Below are 27,521 nucleotides of genomic sequence, written 5' to 3'. Positions count from 1 at the left end.
AAGAATCTGAGAGGTTGTGCCAAAACCACATTATTTATCAGACAGAAAAGGACTGGATTTTCAGAGTTGCATTTGTAACCACGAGTTTTGGAGTAGTGAAGGTTTTTATTATTATTATTTGGGTAAAATAGTGCAAGACAGGCCAGTATTTTGAGTTATGGGACGACCAACTGTAAAGTGATATTGTGCCTGATTACTATCAGAGCACCTGTAATTTACAGGTGTAATTACAGACTGTAATTGATAAAAACATAAATATAGATAGATTTTGGCTTGTAAGGTTGTACAAAAAGAAAGGTCTGGTTTATGTCAATTTCAACTTTATTTTTTAACAACACATTTCATAAATATGGAAACAACAATTAATTATTGCTTACTCTAATTTACACTCAAAATTATAATAGAGACTTGGTCATTGCAGGTTAGATAGTGCTGTAGGACAATGCTGGAGAAAATAATTCCATAATTTGAAACAGTTCACAAAACTAAATGCAACATAATACACAGCATTTTCAGGAGTCTAAACTTAATTCAGCATCTCAGCATCACAAAGACAACTGAACAATTAAACAAACAACATGACAATTCACAAATTCAGCACAATGTGCAATATGTTTTACATCGCCATAAATAAAATATCACTATAATTAAACATGTCATAAATTGGTAATACCATACAACAAACAATAGTCTGTCAAAAAATAATAATAATAATAATCACACAGAAAAAATCTTTTGTTTAACAAAGAAAAATATTTGAGCAGACACAGTTAGGACACACATTTGGTTTCAGTATTTTTCCAGTAGCATTTCAACGGCAAAATATAGGCATAACCCTGTATACGACCCCTAAAGAAAAAGATTTGGCCATGCATGTACTGTACTAAGTTGAAAATGTAAGTGCAAGCATTACAGCAACAGGAGAAGAGAGCGTTACAGTGGTTCTAGTGCCAAGGTCATGGGGCAAACAGTGAAAATATCTACTATAGATGGTCGATGAAGAGATGGTTCCCACTTTCTCCTTGAGGAAACAGAATATCACAGTGTAAACAGGCATAAGAAAATCATACAATATTTCCTTAAGCAAATATATAGGACAGTTACTTCAGTGTACAAGGCAATATGTTTTGAACAGCTCTTGGGATAAGGAATTGCCATACTCCTCCTCAAAACTTCATTATGTTCATCCAGTCCATCGTCCTTTCCACAATAAAGTCTTTATTCTGAACATGCAAGCCATGGGTCTTTCTCGGTTGTCTGAATATACTTCCTTCTCCTTCCCATGGAAAGAAGGTCATTCAACTCTCTTGAGGATCACCCTTCAGTGTTCTTGCAGAAGGTTGTGGAGGAGGAGTCAAACTTCCACATCTCATATTGTCCATTTGGCAGGGTTAAAGGTCAACCCCTTTGACCAGGGCTGTCTCCAAGGTGATGGTGAACTCATGGAGTGTGTGCAGGATGCGGGAGAGCGAGTGAACAGCTGCACGGTCCCGAATCAGCGCTCCCTCCTCGTACGTCCGCGGTGTCAGGGCACATTCTGCCAGCAGGGGGAGCCACTGGGAGAGCAGCCGGTCCCTGCCAATTCAAACAGGTCAAATAGACAATAATGGTCCCATGAATGATTAATGAAGGTTCACATTACAGGACTTACAAGACATGGGGTGAGTAAGCTGCCTGCAAAATAACAACCAGGGTTGTGTACTTTCTCCTGACCAAGCACTCAACCACAATGAATTGAGCAGTTCTTTTTCAGGTTTCAGCAACAATTGCCTTGACTGGGTCTGACTGTAAGTAGATAACTGCAAGCTATGACCTGCTAAAAAGGACGGTGGCAAGTCTCGTGTTTCTCTGTACTACATCAAGCAATTAATATGTTTATAATGAACACAGCTGCCTTCATCTAGTCTCTCTAAATGACCAAGAAACAGATGCTATAGTGAACTTTGTTTAGGATATAGCAGACATACTATTTTTAATAATCATTTAAATACAGTATATCTGCATTTATTATATTCATGTTTTACATAATTTCGGCTTTATTTGACAATGCATAGTGGAGTTGGTCCACTGAAAAGAAAAAGATCCACACACCATCTTCAAAGCTCCCTAAGTACAACGTTTTGACCTATAGACAGTCTTCATCAGATGCATAATCTGACGATGACCTTGTACAGATCGAAATGTACTTGATTTCTAATGAAGTTATAGGGAGCTTTGAAGACAATCATTTTTGGATGTGCATGCATAACATGGACTGCAAAAAAGTTGATCAACTCATGTCTCAGATACACAATAGTGTCAGACCCATTAAAACTAGGGATGGAGCTCGAAACCCGAGCCCGTTACAAACTCGATAACAAATGTATTGATTACCGGGTATCAATAAGCTTTGGGCTTATCAAGCCTGTTATCGCAAATAGTGGATCAAGAAATTATTACAGTACTCTCTGTAATATAAAGCCATTTAACACTTATTGCACATTAATGAATGTGTTGTTGTCTTCATAGATGGTGGTCAGCCACAAACTCACAGTCACAACAACAGGCCAATAAAAAAAGTTCTGTTCAGAATTTTTCATGGGCTCGATAAAAGCCTGGCTCAATAAGCAGGACCGATGAGGTGCTCATTATCAATAAAAATTAACAAGCTCCATCCCCAATTAAAACTGTGATAATATACTGTAGTGCAGCACACGCCTCTGATGCTGTATGGCAAAAATACTCCATCCCCAACTGAAATGCTTGATTCACATTCATCTCACTATTACATACCATCATAGTATTGTATTGCCTTTCATTGCAGCAGCCAAAACCTGGCCCCATAATAACAGTGTGTGATATAAATGGGTCAATTTGAAAGGACATCAGAGCCGAGGAGCAGTCCTGCTGTATGCCACCTCTTCAGCCCTCCAGGGAGAGGAAAGTGTGCCATTTACGTACATGTCATAATATAGCCAGCAGGGGGCCATCACACCTCAAATTCTCACAGGGTAATGTAATGCTAGCCTAGCTGAGCTAGACATCCCAGCCATGTTAAAACAAGGTAGGGATACTGCAGTTAGTTAGCTAGATGCATTAGTATCTAGGCTGGCCCCAGGCTAATGTAATGCAGTAGTTAAGGCTTTAACCGACTTTGAATGTGTAGAAAAGCAAAACACTACATTATATAAATCTGTTGTATTATTATTTATTACTAAAAGCATTTTCATTTCTCATTTTAGTGAACATGTGTACTTCATACCCAAAACGAGAACCTTTGGAATTGAGAATCCAGAATCCTCACCTGACTCCTAGGCACACAAGCAGCTGGAATTTGCCTTCCTTTCCGATGTTGCGTGGTGAAGCGTTGATCGCGCTGACGTAGCGACACAGTGAGTCACAAGACAGGCTCAGGGGTTCTGTCGATCCACGCAAGTCACCCATCTGATCAGCAGTCTCCATGGAAACCACTGCCTTCTCTGTTGGAAGAGTTTGGGAGATCAGCTGCTGACAGACTGAACACTCAGTGGGAAGAGAAAATGCTTACGCAGCTCATCAATAATGTATTGATGAAGGACAAAGCAAGGGTTTAAAAGATAAAAGAAAGCATACAGTCTAAAGTAAAGCATTACAGGGGCACTTTAGGTTACCACGTGTTTATGAAAAGGGATTCACTATTCCATGCCACATAGAGTACAAGAGTTATTGTGAAATAAATATTTTCTACCACTAGATGGGGACAGTTCATAAAAATCAGAAAGAGAGAAGTGCAAAATGATCTTTTTGGGCACACACACACACACACACACACGCACACGCACACGCACACGCACACGCACACGCACACGCACACACACACACACACACACACACACACACACACACACGCGCACACACACACACACACACACACACACACACACACGCACGTAATGCAGGCACACTACTTACCCACAAAATCCCATACGAACACGTTCCTCTGGAAGAGTCGGTTGGACTTAAATCCATGAAGGAGGAACTGTTCCAAGGAAAGCACCAGGCCTCCCTCGCCACACAGCAACACTGTCAGGTTTCCTCTCTGTCAGAGGAAAAACAATGGACGGACAAACAGGTGGCAGGGATTGTTGAGGAGCTACATACAGTATGCATCTAAATAACCACTTAAGCCCTAGTACAGGGGTCTTCAACGTTTTCAGGCCAAGGACCCCTTAGTTGAGAGAGAGAGAGACATGAAGCAGGGACCCCCAACAACCTTTTCATAGATTCCATATAGTTTCATTGTTTGACAGCACAATCATCAGAGTATTTTGGATTCATGTCAATTCGTGTTTTCAGATATTTAACCACTTGAAACATCAAAACTTGACCTTTCCCCCTCTACCACCAAACCTCTTTGCCGGAAATAGCCGATCTACAAGCTCACAACGCCACGCAGCGCGAGATGTTGTGAGCTTGTAAATCTGCTATTTTTGTCTAAAGTTCACAGAATATGGATATATGGATATATAATTCTATAATATAAAAAAATCGCACCCGTGCGAAGTGAGCGGTGCAAACTAATTCCTGCGCAAATCAGTGTTGATAGGCATGCATGGCAATATTCTTTTTGTTGTGTATGATGTCAGTCTAGAGGTCTGCTCAGACTATATAAGTCTTTATTGTCATTTCTCATCAGTTAGTTGACCAAGCTACGGATTGTAGCTTGTAAGAGTGTCATAGTGTAATGATAAGTGACCTTATTTACCTCCAGAGAGGCCTCCAGAGAGGCGAGAAGAGGCCAGAAGATGAATATTTTAGTTTTTCAAAGTCTGTTCATTTGTATTTTAAACTTGTATTACCTGCCTATCATTTATAACCTGTAAGATTTTCCACAGTCTGTCTAAAAGTGTGGTTATTTTATCGCTTATAAGTGATATTCATCTAATATAATTTTGAAATTCAAGGTTAGCACCGCTCAATAATTTTTTATGACGTATTTTACGCGGCCTAAACGCGTTCTAAATTAGGGTGAACCAATCGAGTGCCTCTGTGACTATGACATCATGGACAGATCAACCGAATCGAAGTGTTTCATTGGTCTAGCGAACTCATGTCATCATCATTTGTGACATCATAGTTTTGGTAAAAAAGCGGTCTATAGGAGCGGTTAGCACCGCTCAAAAATGAGAAAAAAAACTTCTATTACTCAAAGATTTGGAGGACCCCCTGCAGTAACTCTGAGGACCCCCTAGGGGTCCCGGACCCCCTGTTGAAGACCCCTGCCCTAGTATATACTTCGTCGTACGACAAATTGCTAAAATCTTCATCATTTTTTACCTTTTTGAAAGTATTCGTATTTTTAAATGAAAAACATTACATTTTGTTTGTTCTTGAAAATCTTTGAGGTCCCAAAATCGTAACTTTCAACGACAGGTTGAAAGTGGTTAATACGTTCTAATACTGAATGAGGGGTCAAACTACCGGTATCATTTCTAAAAGCAAGGCAGTGAATGCTTTGAACCCGATCAAAATACATTGAAAAGGCTTTGTTAGCCTAGTAGAGACCTGCATGTTAAATGCCACAATTGCTATGCACTGGCATTGCCTTGAGGGTGGTCTAAATAGAGCCTATGAAAACATTATTATCTTTACATGAATTGCCTGCACATAGGCAATAATGACCCATTAACCATCTCCCTGTGGTTTTAAGTTGCATTCAGAGCAGAGCGCCCCAATCTGACTTTTCGGTTGGTCAATGGTCACTCTGCACTGCACATTATCTAGGCCAGTGGTTCTCAACCTGTGGGTCAGGACCCCCAGGGGGGTCCCCAAATTATTTTGGGGGGTCCCCAGATGATTAACTTAATGTGCAACATTGTTTTTTCACTCAGCAGTAAACAATCCAATATAAAATGTAAGTGTATAGAGGGCATATGCACATTTCTAAAGTGACAATTTAGGACTTTTTAATACCTCTAGAGGCAAGAATTGTGAAAATAGCCGATCTACATGCGTTGCGAGGCGTTGTGAGCATGTAGATCGGCTATTTTCACAATAGAACCGTGTTATACAAAAAATAATTTTACTGGGGGGTCCCCAGTTCAGATATGATTATTTTGGGGGTCGCGACCAGAAAAGGTTGAGAACCACTGATCTAGGCTAATAAAGTACACTGATGAAACATCTATCTGGACTAGAGATGCAGACACAACTGAGACCAGACGCAGACTGGTGAACAGGAGGCAGTAGACCCCTGAGGTATACATACCATAATGATGTTACTAGTGAGGGCTCAAAGTGGGGCTGCTCAACGAATCACATTTTATTTTCAATTATAATTTCCGCTTACAGCGATTACTAAAACAAGATAATCTAGATAAAAGGATTATTGCGTCGCATACAGTTTTGCAATGATGCTCTTGTTTTGTCTTTTTGTCTGTTAAAAATATAGATAAATGAGCCAGTCTCAACGTTGAACAAAATAATAGAGCTCATGATTTTTGTCATAATGGATCAGCCCTAAAGATCTGACGCCCCTCCTCAGGGACTCAATTTCACCCCATGTTTTTCTTTTTGTGAATGAGCTGCTTGAAGGATACATCACACACACACACACACACACACACACACACACACACACACACACACACACACACACACACACACACACACACACACACACACACACACACACACACACACACACACACACACACACACACACACACACACACATACATACCTCTTGTTCTTGTTTGTGAAAGTGTTTGACAAGGTTATTTGCTGCCTCCCTCATGTCCTCTTGTACTTCAACAGAAGTCATTCCTGAGAGGGAGAGCAGGTAAAAAAAAGAGGGAGTGAAGTAAGGACATAAACAAAAGAAGGAATAAAGGGAGTACAAAGGTACCAAAAACAAAGATGATATGGGAGAAGAATCAGTCAGTGTAGCGAGGACACCCAAAAGCAGTTTAGCTATTGTGCCTATAGCAAGGGTCTTCAACAGGGGGTCCTCAGAGTTACAACAAGGGGGCCTCCAAATCTTTGAGTGATAGAAACGTTTTTTCTTCTTTTTTATATTAACCACTTGAACACTAGTGTCCATATTCTGAGAACGTTAGCCAAAAATAGCTGATCTACAAGCTCACAATGCCTCGCGCTGCGAGGCGTTGCGAGCTTGTAGATGGGCTATTTTCGGCAGTGAAAGGTTGAAAGGTTCAAGTGACGGTACAAGTGGTTAAATATCTGAAAACACAAAATACACTGATAATTGTGCTGAAACTATGGAATCTCTAAAAAGGTTGTGGGGGTCCCTGCTTCATCTTTCTCTCAACCAAGAGGTCCCCGGCCTGAAAACGTTAAAGACCCCTGTGCTAAAGGATTAGCTCGGTTCCGTCGATACGTACTGCTCCGGCCACCAAGTGATCCAAGTGATCCCAGGACTGTTCGTCCAGGACCGCTCTGTGATGGTGAGCCCAGTTCTGGGGGTGTCCCCGTCCACCTCGCACCTTCTTCCTCTCCACCTGGTGTCACCAGCTGACCAATCAGGACCCTTTCTAAGCTTCCGTCTCCAACACCTTTTCCCAGCCAGCGGCCACATGGGAACCTACAGGAAAAGAAGACAGATCTTATAATAAAATGTTTATGACTTCACTTTTACATACTTTTTGTATCCAATATATTTTCGAGAACTAACACTATATATTTTATATTGTCATTATTCTCTGTGAAGCAGCAACCTGACCAAAATATACCAAAATATAAAACTTTTGATTTTGATAACTCAATAAAAATCTTGGTGATTCAAGAACTGATGTCTCTGTAGTATGTATTTTCGTCCTCATTTTTAATCATGATGGAACCAGCCAACTGAGCCAAGTTCAGCAAGAACACTTTTTAGGATTTGGCCTTTACGTCCTGAGCGACCAGGCCTGTCACGCCTATTAAATAATTGCCTGACTGCAACTATTTGAGCTAATTGCAATTATTTTGCATAATCATTAGACTTTGTCCATTCATCTGTATAAAACATCTGTAACAGAACTGTCATATTTCCTCATTGTTGTCCACACTTTTAACCACTTTCAAAGCATCCCTAGTTTGGTTTTGGGTTTATGGCCGAAAACGTTTCAATTAAATTCATCTGTTAGATGAAATGTTGCACCCCTAAATCTTACCTGTAGGTGTGTCCAGTTATCTCATTGTACACCATGACACAGTCGACCAGACACTTGGCCAGCAGGCCAGAGTTCTCCTGTCCTAACTGCAGGGTGCTCAGTCTGCCGAGGTTCTTACACTGAAACACACACCGGCATTCATTCAAAGTTCTTTCCACATCGGCAAGAAGCTTGATCTATTTCTGATGTTATATATTTTCTGTGCATGTTTACCATTTGCCCAAATTATTCTCTGCCGTATAAGTATAAACAAGTACTATAAATCATCAATCAAATCATGTTCTAGACATAGTTTTATAAATATACTATACACTATAGATATATAGTGACCTGGAAAAAGATCTCTTGCGTGTTCTTGGTGATCTGTCTGACTCCTGAATCACCCAGCTCCCCTGACACACACACCCAAGGATTCACGGTTGTCATCGCAATACTGAGCTTCTTCATGGGTATTATGACGACACGATATGGAATACCTGGACAAACAAATCAAGAGCAGCAAGGAAGTCAGCCCTCAACTCAACTGCTGAGTACTGTAAATAGGATTTTCACATTCTTGGGTTCAGCTTGTGTATCGAATGGGTAAGTCTGAGAGGTCTGCGTGAAAATCCACTGTGGATGTTATGTGTAACCCATCCCTTTATGCTTATCCTGTATCCCTAAAAAGGACCACACTGACGTTCTGGATTGTTCAGCCCACTGAGTACAACTGACGCTGACGGTATACTTGACATTGCTGTCAATCATTTTCCACAGCATACTGTGATTAGATTTCCGAGGAAGCCATTGGATTGCATTAGTGTCAGTCAGTACACTATAAAAAACAACTTGCAGAGTCTTGAAACCTGTTTGAGATATGCAATCCCAGACACAAAATTTCACAGCAGTCTTTTGAAAGGTCTAGACGAAAATAGTCTCCCCGAGTAAAAGATTGTTTTACAAATGAAATTTAAATATTCATGACTTCTTCACCAGGCATTGAGGTTTAGCCAACATTGACTCAATTATTCAGTTAATTGAGTTAGCTGAAAGTAAAAAAATTGAGCCATGATTCATGAACGGAAAATGGTCTGTGCTTATGTACAATCTAATTATGGCCATAGCTGTGAATAGACAATGACATGTATGAATGCACCAACCTCACAAGACAAATTCCTCATATAATTCCACAAACTTAACTGCCAATAAAAAAATATTCTTTAACCACTTTTCACCTGGCATCCCTATTTTGGGCATGTCATTATAGGCATTGAGTGAGTAGACATAAATGGTGCCATCTTATAATGAGCACTAGTGAGGACCAGTTAGATAACGATGTGGTTGAAAATTAGTGAAGTGCTCCTCTAAGTAAACAGGACTTACTGATGGAGGTGAAGACACGAGTGAAGCAGAGGTAATCCACAGTATTGAGGGAGAGCAGATGGAACAAGAACTGCTCCCTCTCTTCCTCGCACAACAGGAATGCATGGGGTTTATACAGCTGCCTGTCAGGGGAAACAACGAGAAGCATTTATAGAAGAGCAAAAAGCAGGGACATCAACTGTCTAATCGGTCCTCATGCTTGTGTTAATTGCAGCATGACTCCTACCTGAGCAGCTCCTGGTTTGACAGTAGCTCTTTGAGGTGCTGCGACAGCTGTTTCTTTTCCAGTGCCAAATGGATCCATGCCCGGGCCTGTCCCACATCAGACAGACCCTCACTCATTGTCTGAACAAACCTGGTATGACAAGCATAGATTGAGATGAGCGACAATGAACAAGCTCTAATCTAATGAGCTTTTCTTAAGCACATCACACACTATATATAATATTTACTTTTCAACAGAATCCTTTCTCTGTCATTACTGTAGGTCAATCAAACTGAATTTAATCTTCAATCAAACCAGACTGGAATGGATGCAAATGTCAATATATAACCATCGCATATCTGTGGCATCTGTGTTAAGGTGTAACTTAAAGATGAACTTTACAATTTTTTTATCTAGAGAGGATAGTATAAACTATAGAGAGTGGCAGGAAACTAAGGGCAGAGATGGGCGGATGATGCAACGCCGGGCTGTAAACTGTAAAGCTAAAAATGTGCAGGGAAATCATCCTAGAATAGAATAAATCATGAAGACAGAGCAACTGCATCTTTTAGATAACAATTTTAATACGGTTATATAAGGTGCTAAATAAATCATATACAAACCATTATCAATTTGAATGATTATTTTGATCCTCTTCAGTTACCTTTCTTTTTCTACTCAACTGGTATTTACAATGCAAAAGATTTGTCTTGTTTTTAATCCTATTGGAGGCAATTCATTTTCATAATCAGAAAAGGAACCCACTTATCCTGCCTGCACATCAAATCCTTTGGTCACACCCTGATCTAAATTACCACACTACAAGGTCAGACAGAGTACATGGGCTCTCATTACCTCATGTCTTGCATCAAGGTTCCCTTCAGGACCAGAGTTCCCTCATCAAGCCTCTTGTGGTCCAGCCCAGCGGACACTAACCAGGGAGACAGGTTTTATGACAACGTATGTTTTATGACAACGTATGAACATTCAGCCATTGAGACCAATGGTTTGTACAAAACAAGAAACAGCATGGCTCTGCTCTGACCTGGAGACTCCATGAGCGATTCTGTCTTCTCCTGAGCAGCCTGGTAGTGAAGCAGGTGAGACCAGAAAGCCGACTTGCCCTGTTTAGAAACAAACAATCATCTCTAACGGATCTACAGACTGAATGGTTCGTCAACATTCAACCATCCAAAATGTTGCTCACGTGTGTGATACTGAAATGTTGACATACTGCAGGAACACATATTGTAGGTTGTCAAGGCTGGTGATGCATATCAAATTGTGAGAATTACCATATGTACAGGTGTTTGTGTGTGTGGGTGCGTGCGCGCGTGCGTGCGTGCATGCGCGTACGTGCGTGCGTGTGTGTCTGACCTGTTTTAGTTGCAGCCCATGGCCCCAGGTTCTCTCTAGTAGGTCACACAGACTATGGATAAGTGTGTTCTCCTGCAGGCCTGTGATGTTGGCTTCCCCCTGACCCAATTCCACACTCTCCTTCCCCATCCTCTCCATTAACATACGTTTGGTCTGCAAACACACAACACAACGATTTAGCATAGCCACCAAGAGGAGTAAACACCCACAGGTTATTCAACTTTGTAAGAGACAGTGAGCTGAGGGACAGCAGGGTCACTTACCTTCAGGCGGCACTCGCTCAGCAGCTCGTCCACAAATTCGCGGTGGGTTTGAGTGACAGCTGAAGTTGAGGGGTCAAGCAGCTTGGACTGACGGAGGTTCTTCCTCCAAAATGTATGCTTCTATAAGATAATAAATCAATGGTGAAAAAATTGCACTGGCATGTGTTCGTGCATGTCAACTCACGTGCCCATTATAAGCACACATATACTTTGAACTATGTGACAGTTTGCTTATGTTGATGTATTACTTTATTGATACAGGCGAAGATGATCAAATAAACTAAACTAAACTAAAAACGTCCACATACCAGTCTTTGTTCATTTTCCAGTCCTGAGGATTCACTGGCTGCTGGTCTCTTGGGGTCAGTCCTGCGGGATGCTGTGACACGACCGGTCCACCTGTTCAATATAAATGCAAAATTCAGTGTTTTAGACTTTAGAGTATGTCAAGTAAATAAGGTAAAGAATTCCTGTCCTCAAATTATAAGTTCAATTAACAGTTTAATTCCTGGAACATCTTGATAGTAGAATCATGTGTGCGGCGTATGTGTGGGCGTATGAATGAATTAATGTAACACAAAATTGTACAGCACTTTGGATAAAGGCACAGTAGAAACGCAGACCATTTCCCATTAACTATGAACAATGGAGGTAGTGGTGTTCTCACTTGTTGGTGCCGTGTGCCTGTGCAAGCACGTCAGCCTGCAGCTTGGGGAAGTAGCCCTGCTGGTGTCTGCCCTGACCAATCCTCATGTCCAGTAGGTGGGGGTGAATGGCTGTGTGGTCGGCCTTCAGCAGCCTGCGCTCAATGGCCTGGGCTGGACACACAAAATAAAGAGTATAAAGGAAAAGGAACCATGTATCCATGGAATCTCCGTAAAAATGATTTTACTTTACCATTCTTGGGACCAAATAAGTGAAGCTAGCTTAGAATATGTGCAACTTTACAGTCTTGGTTCTACCGTGTACATCGATGTTCATTTCACACCTTTGTAAATAAATAATTATAAAGAAAAACACTGACATTTTTTATTTTGCTAAATGAACTTGAAGTGTAAACTTAAACCTGTGAGTTTCAGTCTGCTTGGGAAGAGGGATAAAAACTGAGTCAGCACGGTAGTACAGGACGAATTACAACGTGACACAAAATAACATGAGAAGAGGAAGTCCACAAAAGGAGAGGAAAACTAGAATGAGAGGAAAATAAAATGAGGAAAAAACAATCAAGGAACTGTGAGTTAGAGTGGCGCTGTCTCTGCAGAGAGTTTGGTCAGACTTCAAAGCAGAGCATTAATTATAGCACACAATGTAGTTCCCCTCTCATCATGTACTGCTTATTATTACCCACCCCCAGTCCCCCATCCCACCACACTCCCCCCCTTTTCATCCCTAATTCTCTCTATCTACCCCTCTTTACTGGACCATGTCAAAGTGCAACTGAACTCAAGGAACTTTCCCTCAAAGCTTCTCAATAGAAGTCAGCATTCTACAGAGTTCCATTCTACACAAGGAAATCATGTCAGTTTTTCAAAAATGTATGAAACATTAAAAAAAAAGCAGAAATTACAAATATACCATTTTCACTGCGAATCACCACTGTACAATGAAGTGGTTAATCTCAACAAAATCTGGCTCCCTCTCTGATCGTAACATTTCTCAAAGTCCTAGGGCAAATTGTTCCCCAAAAGATAAAACATGCCATTGTTGCCCTTGACTCATAAGTCATTTTAAATCATGTTTGTCATACACTGAGATTAGATTTTAACAAATAATTCAAGTTACATCACTTTGCCCTTGAAGCATGGGCAACTCATAACTCAATTACCCTAACTTTTTACTGTCTCTCTCCTCTCGCATGTTATCCTATGAGACAGACACCCTCTTTTCAGACAAAGACTGAAGAATAAGGGTTAAGAGGACAATATTTCCTGGAGAGGAATGGGAATGGAATACTAAGCCAGGTATTCAGTTTTTTTAGAAGCATATCAGGATGAAGGTAGAGGCCAAAAGAAAGCCCTTCCCTACTGTTCCAAATATCTGTCCAGCAGGGGAAGATCATTTTACAGAAATTCTAGGTTGCAACACAATGCCGTTTGTTACCATCTATACAAAGCAGTAAGCACACCCTTTCAGAGTGTAGCGGGAACTCTAATCTGTCTCCCATTGTTTGTAAACATACACCCACCCACCCAGTGGTGGAATGTAACTAAGACAATTTACTCAAGTTTACTCAAAGGCATAGTTACCATAGTATATAGCTTTCTTTTTTTTTTTCTCTCCCTTTTTTTCATCATTTTTATCCCACGATTTTGTAACCCATTTTTCACCCAGTGCCAATTGCCTAAGCTGTAATCCTGGGCTCTGCTCTCCCTCTGAGCTGAGCTCATGCTTCCTTCAGTGCATGAGGAGTGACAGGGGGGAGCTTCTCTGGTTGGACGTAGCACATGGAAGGAACACGTTATTCCAACCAGTTCCATTCCCCTCCATCAGGCGCCCCTGCTGGCCAGGGGAAGGCTTTATATTGACCAGGATTACTGCATGTTTTTTGTGAGGGTATCTACCCTTTGAGACACAGGGAGAACATGCAAACTCCACACAGAAAGGCCCTTTCGCCAACCCCACCTAAGGTGTGGGTGCTGATGATGCGGCGGAGAGAACACGCCCCCAGCGTTCCCCGGCAGTAATCGAACCCAGGACCTTCTAGCTGTGAGGCGACAGTGCTGACTGTGCCACCGGTATATAGCTTTCTAAAAGAGAATAGAGTCTGCACACTGGTGATGCTGAAATAGCTTTGCTGTATTTTTGTTGCATCGTCAACGTTTCGATCAAGTCAGATCTCCATTAGGACATGGTGCTTGTCTTGTAACTGGGCCACGGATGTATCAGTATGTAACTTTGCCCTGTTTTTAAATAACAATATATATTTTACACATAATTTCCCTCTATACAAGCAGGAGTAGTGTGGTGGTGTTGACCCGCAGAAACACATTGCCCTCTCGCTGTATTTTTTTGGGTAGTTGGGGACATTTTGGGCTACCAAAACAACAGTGAAAACACCATAACACAGCAATTCTAGGCTATTCTATGCTGAAAATAGCCTATCTAAAAGCTCACAACACGTGGGTTTCAAAAAAACTTGTGAAATGGGACATGCTGCTAATGGGTACTTCAGTACTTGTTAATGTAAGTATATTCCTTGCATTTCTACATTGTGTTATTGCTACTTCTAAATAAAAATAACACCCGGTGTGAAGTGAGCGGTGCCTTTTATGATGTACAGTAATTGTTGTGGTATCATAGTGAGGAATTTGCTACCCTTGCATGATTAGTGTACACACATACTGTACATGCCATACATGGAGGGGAGGAGCGGTTAGCACCACACAAAACCATTAGAAAACGTTTTCCACCACCCCCACCTGACTCAGAGATCATGGTGCACTTTGTGTAGCGACAACTACGGGTATCCTCCTCGTCCGTGTCGTACAGGCGCCCTCTCTCCAGACGGCTGTCAAACAGCTGCTGCTGGGGCTCTCTGTCTGCCCAGCGAGACAACACCTTCCCGTCCACGAAAGATGAGAACATGGCAGTCTCCAGGAACCGGGAGAGGAAGTGCATGTGGGGCTCTGGCTGGGCCGAGAGGAAGGAACCCTGAAACAAATAACAATAACAAAAATATCATACACAATAGAATTTCATACACCATAGAATAAAAGAGTAGAGTTTAGTTTAACTTAAACCATATATACTTTGTGTCACCCTGGACGGGGGGCCTATATTGTCCGCCTGCTTTTTTCTCTCCGCACCAAATCTCTTCACCAACAACAACCTACAAGCTCACAACGTTGCGCTTCACCTAATGTTCACCTGTTATGATGTCATGTCCAGAAAAGGGATGCCAGGGTTCAAATCATGTATAATACAGCAGTTCATAAGTAGACATGTATGTTTTTGAATACCTTGTCAAAACAGCACGTCCCCTCGCGGTTGCTCAGCCAGGAGTCCAGATCGGGAGCGTTGTGAATGACAAACTCCTCATATCGGCCAAAGATGGCAGTGAAGCGGCCTGCAAACACCTCCCTGAGCTGCACGTTCAGCTTGGCACACCGCAACGCCTCCTCCTCCTCTTCAAAAACAGGCTCCGGCGTCCTCACTCCGTCCGCCATCTCCTCTGTGCCGCACCTCCGCGCCAGCGCCTGCAGTCTCTCCAGGGCGGCCAGCTCTTCTCCGCCGAGGTTCCCGTTCTGTCTGTCCTCCATGAGATCCTCCAATACCAGGCTGCTGAGGCAAGGGGGAGCGGCGTCGGGCTCGGTGGTCGTCGTTCCACCTTGCGCGGGGAGGCCGAAGCGCAGCAGCACCTCGCTCAGCTCCTGGATGAGCTCCGTCTGGTCTGGGAACGAAGGAACGTCCTCCGGAATGTCAACGTGCTGGTTGTCGATGTCAACAAAGCACAGGTTGGCCTGGGGAGGGAGGAGGAGGGAACCGAGGAGGGTCAGAATGCACACAAGTACAATCCTCAGCATTCATTTACAGTTACACTCTCAATTTAATGGATTATAGATATAATAATATATAATCAATTAAATAAATAAATATTACAATAATTATAATAATAACAATTGATGTTCAAGCAAAAACTTTAAATTTAGTATAAAAAGGTATTTGAGTGCCACTGCCACAGCACAACAAGCTGTCTCAGGATACTTTATATATAGAGCAGGGGTCAGAGGGGTGCCCAAAAGGTAGATTGTGATCTACCAGTAGATCAAAAATGCTGGGCAGGTAGACCATATAACATGCCGCCAATATAAAGGGAAATAATTATAAACAAAAATCATAAAACCCCTCATTTTGGCATCTGTCACTTGAATGACGGTGACTTGACTTGCCTGTCAGCTCCCTTCACTGCTTCTTAAGTAGGCAAACCCCCACAATGCAGTACTTTGGTTTCAAGTCAGTAGCATTACAAAGAACCCAAAAACCTATCACTTCCATGTCCCATTTCAAGTGTGTTTGTATCACTTCCATTTCCCATTTCAAGTGCATTTGTCTTATATATGTAATGCCAGTACTATTCCAAAGCCCCCCCAGGACCCCAGGTACATCTTTTTGGGGTGGGTAGATCACATTGAGCTGGTCATTTTAAAAGTAGCTCTCCAGTCAAAAAAGTGTGGGCACCCCTGATATAGAGCATAGACCTGTCATTGTCCCAGTCTGAAAATAGCCGATCTACAAGCTCACAGCAAGTCGCACCCTATAAAAAGAAATTAATGTACCGGTACTTTGCCATCCTTAAAACACCTTTTTTTTTTTTTTTATGATTATTTTCCAACTTCTTTCGAGCAGAGGGGGGAAAGACACGCAACACAGGTCTCTGGCTAGAATCAAAACACTTTGCCACTTTGCAATTATGCAACACCCTGAAACCACTTCTCAATTGGTTCCTCGAACAGATAATCAAAACGCAGTTAAAGGCTTAGTGGCTTACACAAGAAAAGCTCTTATTCATCAAATGGAGAAGCTCGCTGACAGCATTATGGCCAAGTGTAGAGACATCTAATTAAGACCAGAGTAGGAGATTTACATGACATTAATGGCTTCTTGGCATTTAACCACAACACACCCCTTGGAGAGACTGACATATTACCACTGGAGGGATTAGTAGATTAGTAAACTATCACTGTAATCACATATACATCGGAGACTCTGCAATGGTGTATGCTTTAGTTTGGACGGGATATACCTGAACGTTGGCAAACAAATGGTGAAAGAGTGCAAAAGCTAAATTTGGAAAGCTGCTGAACACTGCATTGAGAGTCGTTGTGCCAAAGATAAATCTGCATTTCAGAGCAGCAGTGGAGGACAGCATGGTCAGCAGTGACACAACCTCCAGCAGTGACCTCTTGACAGCCAGTTCATTGCCTCTGGGGAGATGTGGTGAAAGGTGGACAGCAACAGACATGCAGTGCACCAACCCAGGTCCCACACATCCGCTAGCGTTCTGCTGCCTCTTCCTTCCCCGATAACATTTTAGATTCAAATGTATTCAAATACCCACTTGACAATAAGCAAGCTAGAGTGTAACCATACTCAGCTACCCTTGTACAGACAGTAGAAATCCCACTTTTAAAATACCTTAAAAAAGTTAAAATAAACACTGGAACATACACTGCTTCGCCTGCAGATCTAGTTAAGTCTCACACACTGTATGATTAATATCCCTTTGCTAGCTCGATGCTTGCTAGTGCAAATTAAGTATCATCTTACACAACATCCAGATATAGCCAGGTTGAGATTTTTAATTCACATTAATAATTCACACTGTCAGCTTTTCCCCCCCTGCGAATGTAATGCTGCTTAGTGGGTTTCCTTTTCACTTTGTAGTTTATTCCTCCAACTGGCTCTTTTCTGGGGCAGCGCTGCATCAAAGAGCCGATGCTCATGCAGCACGGCGTGATCTTTCAGTGTGTATGGAGGATTGGATTTGTGGAAGAGGAAGGAACTCCGAGGAGCTGTATTACCAGGCTGGAGCCAGGGGGCATATCAGCAAGTGCACAGACTGGAAGAGATTAACAAGCCATGTTTATACCCTGCTGTATAGCAAAATGTTACTATCAGAAATCTATTGATGCGGCCTGGGCCGCTGGCGCAGGGATGTGTCGCACCAAATTCTGGGCCCTGGGTACAAGGATACAAGCTCATCCTACACAGCGCGGCACCGAGTGCCGCACTGCAAGCTTGTAGATCTGCTATTTTTGAAAAATCTTGATTTTTTTGGTAAGTGGTGCTCAAACCTTTTCATGTGAAGGACCCCCAAAATGATATGTATTTGGTCACGGGCCCCCCATCTCAAAATATTTAGTTCGAGGGACCCCCCCCCCCCCCCCAGAAGCAAAATTTGAGTTACAAATGTTCGCTTAAAAAATACATATATTCAAAGATTTGCACAAGTTTTCATGACTTCTCAAAAATAGCAGATCTACAAGCTCGCAGTGCCGCGCTGTGAGCTTGTATATCTGCTATTTTTCAATAGCTAAAGTATAAAATAATCAAGTCCCCCTCCACCTTGGGCCCTAGTAAGTGCCACTTTTCCCCCTCTTGTGACGCCCCTGGCTGTATAGCAAAATGTCACTATCAGACATCCATTGATGGGGCCTGGGCCGCTGGCGTAGCGGTCCAGGAGCTAGGCTGCAATGCAGCCTGACAACGTGTCACTCACAACACGTGTCATATCCCGACGACCTTTGCTGCGTGTCACTCCCCATCTCTCTTTCCCCATTTCCTGTCAGCCTACTGTCAGTAAAGGCATACACTGTAAAGGCATAAAAGCCCGAAACTAAATCTATCGATGCAGTAGAGCAAGGTTCTTCAACAGGGGGTCCAGGACCCCTAGGGCGTCCTCAGAGTTACTACAGGGGGTCCTCCGAATCTTTGTGACTTTTTTTCTCCTTTTTCATATTAACCACTTGAACCCTAGCATCAATATTCTGAGAACCTTAGCCAAAAATAGCAGATCTACAAGCTCACAACGCCTCGCGGCTATTTTCGGCAAAGAGTAGACTGGTGTAGAGGATAAAGAAGTAGACTAAGTACAGAGTGAAAGGTCAAGTTAACTAAGTATTGACGGTTCAAGTGGTTAAATGTCTTAAAACACTAATTGACATGAATACAAAATACACTGATGATCGTGCCGTCAAACAATGAAACTACAGTATATGGAATCTATGAACATGTTGTGGGGGTCCCTGCTTCATCTCTCTCTCAACTAAAGGGTCCCTGGCCTGAAAACGTTGAAGACCCCTGCAGTAGAGGCTATACATTGAAGCCTTTGGCGTGCTCTGTACCTCATGGGGCAGGTTGAGGGATGATCGCTGAGTCCCGTCCCTCCGCTGGATACCCATGAAGAACGGCACTGGGGCGTCCAGGAGGTGGTGTAACGGAGGAGGCAGGATGGGCAGGTAGATGTGTTGCCACTGGAAAGGGAACAGCAAGGTACTGATGCCCTCAGCCACTGTCATCAAACGCTGGTAGTCTGGGAAGATTAGGGAAGATGAATATTATTAAACTGCTCAACTGTTTTTGGACCAAACGGTCAATTGCAAACTATCCAGCATATCACCACTGTCGGGCAGAAACCTTGCATCTCCATATTTCCTCTTTTTATGTTTTTTTCATAGAATAATGCCCTATTTTGGGAGGATTATTGCCTATAATGACATTATTATCGGCAATAATAACCAAATTAGGACACGAAAGTGATTAAGTCTGTCTGTGGGGTTTTATAAATATTTAACCAATGAACCAATAACTACATTAGATATGGTTTTCTTTTCCATTTCCTGAACAATAACAGTTTTGGCTAAACAAGAAGAATGGTGTTACCGTGAGAGTAGAGCAGGACCTGCGTCTCCAGCAGTACGCAGGAGAGCAGTCGCACCATGCTGTCCACGCCCAGCAGGGAGAAGGCCTCCCCGAGCGGGTAGTCCCCCAGGGGGAGCTCCCCCGGGCCGGGCCGCTGGCACACGATGGGCCCCTGGACCCCGTGGAACCTCAGGGACCTGCCGGGCGGAGGCAAGGGCACCTCGTACAGGATGTTGTGGATGTAGCTCTCCAGCGGGAGCGGGGGCGCCGTGTGCGAGGCCACCGCCTGGTGGAGCTGCCGCAGGAACTGCCGGGCGGCCTGCAGGAAGGGCAGCGGCGCAAGGAGGCAGAGGGCTTTGGACACGTACAGGGTGTCCCGCGCCGGGTCGAAGGAGCCCGCGCAGCCCAGGCAGGCGGGCACGCCCGGCAGGGACTCGGCGTCCGACTCGTCCAGGCTGCTCACCAGAGAGTCCATGCTGCAGGTGGACGGGGAGGAGGCTGACGAGGAGGAGGAGGACGAGGAGGGAGAGGAGGCAGCGGAGGAGTGGTGCTCCACGTGGTGCATCTGGTGGAGGGTCTGCATGGCGGTGATGATCTGGGCGTTCGTCACCTCCTCGTAGAAGGTGTGGACGAAGCCGTAGGAGCGCGTGCCGTCGTCGGAGGCCACGGTGAACGAGTGGAACTGAGGCTCGAGGCTGTCTGCCTGCGTGCGAAAGCCCAGGCCCCTTGGCATGCACAACTGAGGAGAGAGTGGGATGGGGGCAAGGAGAGATAGAGGGATAATGGTAGAGGTAGATGAGGATATAGAATGTTAACAACCCCAACCATGTGCAGGATGACACTTCCAAAGTTGGAATTTAATAATGATCATAATTAGGTCCATAATTAGGCCATCAATGTCACATCTGTATGAGACCGTGAATAAAAGCCTCAAGCTAAGAACTTGAGTGTCTCCATGGAGGCAGCAAGCCTAGAGATTTTAATTGGTTTGTTTGAATTTTGCGGTCATATATATATATATATATATATATATATATATATATATATATATATATATATATATATATATATATATATATATATATATATATACCATTATGCATGCAGGGATATACTCTTACACACACACACACACAGGTCTACTGTGCAAAGATGCTGAGTGCCCTGCATGTGCCATGTGGCCAATGGCGCATTTATAGCACCTTTATCCAATATGCTTTACAATATGTGCATTACATTACATATTAGGGATGTTAATCGACGCATTATTTGCGAATCGACGCGTCGAGCTTTCGTGTCAAGCATGCATGCAGAGGCAGGAGGTAAACAAAACGCATCCAGTCCATAGAGTCGCACTGCTATGACTCGCGCATCATCCCGGTCCAGCAGTGTTTCTCAACCAGTAGTCCGCGGACCTGACTAGCGCCGCATGCATGCACAACAGTCTCCGACACAGACACACACACCCGGTCCTCTCACATTTGGAAAACATTAACGCTTATAACCTTTTTGAACAACGATTAAAACAGTCATTTTTGGGGGAAAAACTTTAGAAAAATAAAAAAAAATATATATTTTTCGATTTTTCGACTCGTACTTTTTGAGTCACGGTGAGCATGAGTCGATCGACGCGTCGATTTTCGTTTTTTTTTTTCACATCCCTATTACATATATATAGATATACTTTTTTATTTTTAAGGCTTTCATCTGGCAGGAAAACACTTTCAGTTAATATCTCACCATGTTAACGGCATGTTTATTGAAGGGGTTCCTGTCTGTACTCTCAGGATAATGTACCAAAACCTTCGACTTAAAGGATCTTCGGATGGGGCTCTGCTCAAAGCCTTCCCCTGAGAGAAGAGGAGAGTTTTAAGAAGAGAGAGAGAAAGAGAGAGAGAGAGAGAGAGAGAGAGAGAGAGAGAGAGAGATAGGTGAGGGAGAGGGGAAAGAGAGGCGGCAGAGAGAGCATGTATCATATTAGCATGGAGCAATATGTCCTTCGTTCATCCCTTCAGAAAACAGAATTCATGAGTCATGACAAGAGGACATTAGAGGGCAGGACGGTGCATTGATTGGTGGAAAGGACAGCACAGCCTTGTCTGACACCAGCTTCTCTGTGTTGTCAGCAAGACAGAGGTGAAACACTAGGGACAATTCTGCAGCAAACAAGGGAGGGGGAGAGCTGCCAAGAGAGTTATGTAACTCAACTAATTACCATAGAAATAGACTACTAGAGAGGTCGACACAGCACCCCTCATTGCCATCATTCTGCTGTAGGAACTTCTAGGAAGCCCTTTTATCTTCAAGGACTGAATCAAAACAAAACTTGTTAAAAAAAAAAAAAAAAAAAATTATCACAGTGAACATTCTGCTCTGGGGGGAGACTATGAGATTATTAAAAATACAACTTAAGCTCACAAAATTTCCACTGAACCTTGAAAGAAATCAAATGTTATTCCCTTGTGGGTCAGTTCCTGTGTGCAGTGTGTGTAGTACCCATCACTGCCAACACATACTGATGCTCTTGGGGAGGGTGTAGCTATAACTACGTCTCCTCATGTGAAGTAACTAGGCTTTCTACACATGAAGTTACCAACCACTTCTTTTCACCTGTCAGTGAGGAGTTTCACCAGGCAGGAGGACATAACACCTGCAGAGGAACACTATCCTTCTCAGTTCCACTCTCTGCCTGACCAATCTGTATGAGTCGCTACTAGTGCAGCGACCCTGTCGGCTTCCCACTCATGAACATGACCAGTTGTTTGGAGCCCCCTGCCAAGCCGGATGCACCGGGGAGGAATCGAACCCCAGGCAGGTAATTTAACTCAGCGCCACCACAATGTAAGACAATATGTGTGAATATGTAAATAAGATACTCAATATGTTTCCCATTTCTAAGAGGGTGGTCTTGTAGTCGTGTTGCTTTCTGCATTACTCAGTTCATTTTATATGCATTTTACAGAGTGTCACTGTTGAATGATCTATGGTTGACATAACTGTCATAATCACGGTTGACATGACTGTCATAATCGCAAGTGTTTGGTAAGTACGGAAATGTGCTGCACAAAAAAGAATCCACTTTGACGTACATGCAATTTATTTAGCAATATCCACCTGCCACTGATGACTCACATGCAGACCGCAAATGGAGCTGTACATTTGTCAGAACACAAGAGATTTGAAATCTCATACAGTGCAAGTGTGCCAGACGAGTGGGTAGCAGAGAGAAGCTTAATGTGTTCTTAAGAGACAGGGGAACGGAATGGTCTTTGACAAGGAGACGTCTTGGTATTCATGCTGCAGAACAACCTCTTCACGTTTTGCACGTGATATGTGACACCATATCACGTGCACTGATCCAGAGATCAAAGTCACAGTTGAGAGTTTAGTCAATGATGACTAGCAAAGCTTAAATGTTGCACACAAGGGTGAAACAGAGAGATACATCTACTGTAGTTGCCATGGCAGCCATTTCTGCTGTGTTACCATGGTTGTTGAAGACAGCAGTCGGGTGGAAGCACGTCAATGACTGCTTCATCTTAAATTTCATCAGCTGACCCATTTAAAGCCCTCCCTTTTTCCCACCGTTTCTATTCCACTCCCTGCCTTCTTTCGAGCCTTACGAACAGACAAAGAGGGAGGGGGGATGTGGACTGTATGTTTTGGTTATTCAAAGCTTAATTGGTTGTTCCAGTTAGGCTGCAATTATCATAATATTGTCGCTACCATTATGCATGCAGGGATTTCCTCTTATTACACACACACACACACACACACACACACACACACACACACACACACACACACACACACACACACACACACACACACACACACACACACACACACACACACACACACACACACACACACACACACACACACACACACAGGTCTACTGTGCAAAGATGCTGAGTACCCTGCATGTGGTCAATGGTGCATTTATAGCACCTTTATCCAATATGCTTTACAATATGTGCATTACATTACATTCATGGAAGAGGACACCATGCAAGGCACCAACCTGCTCATCAGGAGCAGTTGGGGATTTGGTGTCTTGTTTAAGGACACTTTGACACTAACTCAAAGAGGAGCCGGGGATTGAACTGTGAACCTTCCGCTTCACACTCTACCTTGTGTGTGTGTGTGTGTGTGTGTGTGTGTGTGTGTGTGTGTGTGTGTGTGTGTGTGTGTGTGTGTGTGTGTGTGTGTGTGTGTGTGTGTTTTCATACCCTCTTAAACCCTTACTCTAACCCAAACAGATACTATATACAGTATATGCCTAACAACCTTGAAATCTACTTGGTGGAACAGCAGTAAAGTATAATATCTAATTGTGGACACTAATATTGCCACGCTCGCTGTCCCCAATCAACTACTAGTTTGATTAATATCTTAAATTTGTCCCACAAACACACAACATACACTCAATTTGTGGACATCAAAGACATACTGCACAGTCCACTTCGTATCACCTCATATCATGTTACTGTGAGATCCTTGTCATGACCGCATCCTGTAAATCTACATCAAGGTACAGTAGGCTGTTGACCAACAAACACTAAATGAGTTTCAAACAATTTGAATGGTGAGAGGTTCATCAGAGAAATTAATGTCACATGGTTTCCAGTCCCTAAAAACAGGCCCACTTTAATCATAGAGGTCAAATCTGTGAACCCTACCATCACATTCAATCACATCATTAGACAGGCCAGAGAGATACAGCAACATGGAGAAATTAAAATGACAGCCAGGGCCAACTGGCGTTCATTTTGGAAGTGGATCACTTGGCTCAGCCAACTGGAAGCCCCATCTCTTGGCATCCGGATTTTTGGGGGGTCCAATGAGGGAAATTTACAAACATAAATATCAGATTTTGTCCCTTGTAACGTGGTTATAGAACCTATGTTTAGTAAGCCGTTTGTGGCAGGGTATTTCAAGAAAAACACATTTATACTTCAAATAAGACAAGCAAAAACTAAATAATGCAGTGATCTAAGGGGAAGCAGTCTTGCCTTGATTAAAACTAAATAACCAATAGATCTTATCCAGTTAAAACCTAATGTGTTGACCAGGGTCCTTGACGCACAAGCGGAGGGCTCTAGTTCTCCTCCTCTCTCACACTAAATCACTTTTGCCTAGAATAGGGACACTAGGGTTCATGTGGTTAAATTGTTTCTGTGATTCTGCTCTTCACAGATGATATCATCCCCTGTGACAGTCATCTGGCCTGAGCCAGGCCTGAAGCCCTGGGCAGGCCAGCATTCCAACAGAGACCGTCATGTGAAATTTGATTAGGCTGCAGAAAACACAGTGGCATCTATTGAGAAGCCAACAAGAGCAGATTGTCTCTCGGCAGTCATTCATCAAATACACATGCACACGCGTGCACGCACACACACACACACACACACACACACACACACACACACACACACACACACACACACACACACACACACACACACACACACACACACACACACACACACACACACACACACACACACACACACACACACACACACACACACACACCTTTATTCAAACGGACAGACTACTGTACACAGATATGAACATCTCCAGGCGGACTATTGACATAAGCACGTAAACATGCCTGAAGCAACAAGCAGCCACATTGTTTATTGTTCAATTTACAGGCTACTGAAGACAATAATCCAGAGACAATAGATATATCCCCCCCCCCCCACACACACACACACACACACACACACACACACACACACACACACACACACACACACACACACACACACACACACACACACACACACACACACACACACACACACACACACACACACACAAAAGTCAGCGAAAGGAGCAACCCCCTGCTGCAGTGGAGATGAGATGACCTGCTGTTACATAAACAGATTGGTGGAGCTTAAATATTCCAGCCAGAGTCAGTGTCAGTCAAACGATGCAAGAAGCAAGCTTTCACTGTCATCTCAATGGTTAGTTAAACAATCCACCAGTTCAGACAGAGGTTATGCTTATGCACATCCATTTTGGTGCAGGTGCAGAACAAAACAAGTTACCACGTCAGAAGGAGAGTTTGCTAAATAAAACACCAATCGACAATACACTATTATACTCTGGTGTACCCTTTAACATCCAATGTAGGTGTCATCCTAAAAAAGAAATGCCTCCAGCTTCTTGTCTGACGTGTCAAACCCGTCGTGACACCATGTCCCAGAGGATGTGCTCTACATAAGGAGACAATCTTGTGCTGAGAGATACAGCACCTTCCACAGAATACAGGGTGTGACTATTGTGGGAGCTCCATGACTCACATCTACGTAAACAGGGATACAGTAGCAGAGAGACCTCCATTATAGTCTGTTGTGTCTGTAGTATGCTGATATGGTCCTTTTCTCCTCACTCTCTCAGTCACACACACGATTCACGTGAGGTGTGGGTGAATCTCTCCTCAGCACCCTCCCGCTTTATCTTGGAGTAAACAAACAGACAAATGTCCCTTTTTTGCATCACAACAGACGACTGAGACAGAAAGCAAGCCATGATGTCTGTTGTAACAATCCATCACACAGACAGACTCACAAAAGGACACCGTCATAGTGTGTGTATGTCATCATCACTGTGGCAACATGAAACCAATGCCACCAGTACAGCATCTCCCTGGCTGCTGCCTTTAGACCTCCTCATTGACATGCAGTGAGCACTGGTTTGTGTGACTTTAAAGACACTGTTTTGGGACATATGGTGCTCTCTGGGCCGCAGATGATAAGATTTAGGACCATCCAGGCCATGACTTGCCACTTAATAGAGATTATGGTTGCTTTTTGAGGTCGGGAAGGGTCTAATCTGGGATCATCACACACACAGTCCTGGGCAAATATGTGGCTAGAGAAGATACTATCCTGTGTCAAATATTTATCTCCCTTTCCACACTCACAGTAGTCAGTCCAGCGCAGCTCCATTTGTTATATCGAGCATGAGCATCACATCAGTGAACAGGATTAGATGTCCTCTACTGTTCAGCCTTTGTTTTCTTTCATAATAATCATGGAAGGCTTGAAGAAACCATGATTTATTTTTTATCGAGCCTGACATTATTTGCATATCATACTCGTAAAATAAATCTGACAGTCCTTCTTGATCCAAGGCTACAACAAAGCTATATTATTAATTATTTTCCTGAGTAAGAATTACAAAAATAACATTCGATTTTTGACATTCATTGTGGTGGTACGCCTACAGAAACCTTATGCAAGTAAACAACAAAGCGGTATTAGGCCAACTGATCAAAGAACAACCATTCGCTGAACACACTTCGATCTGCCCATGTAGTCGTCATAAATAATAGGATAAACACCACCTTAACCACACAATAAATAAAATACTTTCCCAAGCCAGTCCCGGGGGTTGACAAAAAACATGATGTCACGACAGCCTCTCTTTAAAGGTGTTGTCATTTTAATCAAACGGACATGTTCTACGTTGCTTTTCTCGCTGCGTTTTGCCGTTTGTTTATTTCAGAAAGTCAGAGCTTACCTGCTAAATCATCGGGTTCAAGGCCAGTCTCCGTGTCCACTCCGCACACAACAAAATAGTGGGCGAAGCGGCATGAAGCCGATCCTGTGGACGTAGCGATTCCGTTCATCGTTGTTGTACACAGAGGGAGAGGGTCGATCAGTTCACTTCTACTTCACACTGTGGATGATCATCCTAGCTGGCTGGTGGTGTTGGTGTGCATAAATTACCACTGGTCCTTCACTCCTTTTCCTTTCTTTTACTCCGCGATGGTTCGCTGTCAGCTTGCACTTGCGCTGCTCAGTG

General features: G+C 43.1%; 1 protein-coding gene across 1 annotated transcript; it reads right to left on the bottom strand.

The window, feature by feature from the left end:
• Positions 1-329: 329 nt before the first annotated feature.
• On the bottom strand, positions 330-27,518 carry LOC308294880 (DENN domain-containing protein 5B-like). The gene is made up of 21 exons (XM_080737791.1): positions 27,237-27,518; positions 21,441-21,550; positions 19,722-20,439; positions 19,184-19,371; positions 15,299-15,799; positions 14,759-14,990; positions 12,007-12,157; positions 11,648-11,738; positions 11,340-11,459; positions 11,077-11,229; positions 10,745-10,823; positions 10,555-10,630; positions 9,721-9,849; positions 9,495-9,616; positions 8,463-8,608; positions 8,133-8,251; positions 7,362-7,561; positions 6,701-6,783; positions 3,931-4,057; positions 3,284-3,458; positions 330-1,575 (listed from the first exon to the last, which is right to left on the bottom strand). Exons 1-21 carry the CDS (start codon positions 27,343-27,345, stop codon positions 1,392-1,394), a joined length of 3,813 nt encoding a protein of 1,270 aa, XP_080593917.1. The 5' UTR covers positions 27,346-27,518; the 3' UTR covers positions 330-1,391.
• Between the last annotated feature and the right edge of the window lie 3 nt (positions 27,519-27,521).

Source organism: Nannobrachium achirus (genome assembly GCF_963921795.1).
Source record: "Nannobrachium achirus genome assembly, chromosome: 11".
Lineage (NCBI taxonomy): Eukaryota > Metazoa > Chordata > Actinopteri > Myctophiformes > Myctophidae > Nannobrachium > Nannobrachium achirus.
The sequence above is the reverse complement of the archived record's forward strand: the minus strand, read 5'-3'. Positions and strand labels throughout refer to the sequence as shown.

Coding starts and splice junctions, on each gene's coding strand:
- LOC308294880 (XM_080737791.1), bottom strand. CDS start 27,345: ATGAACGGAATCGCTACGTCCACAGGATCGGCTTCATGCCGCTTCGCC. Junction 9,617..9,720: donor TCAAACCAGGAGCTGCTCAG/GTAGGAGTCATG, acceptor TTCCCCTGACAG/GCAGCTGTATAAACCCCATG. Junction 6,784..7,361: donor ATCACTTGGTGGCCGGAGCA/GTACGTATCGAC, acceptor TCTCCCTCTCAG/GAATGACTTCTGTTGAAGTA.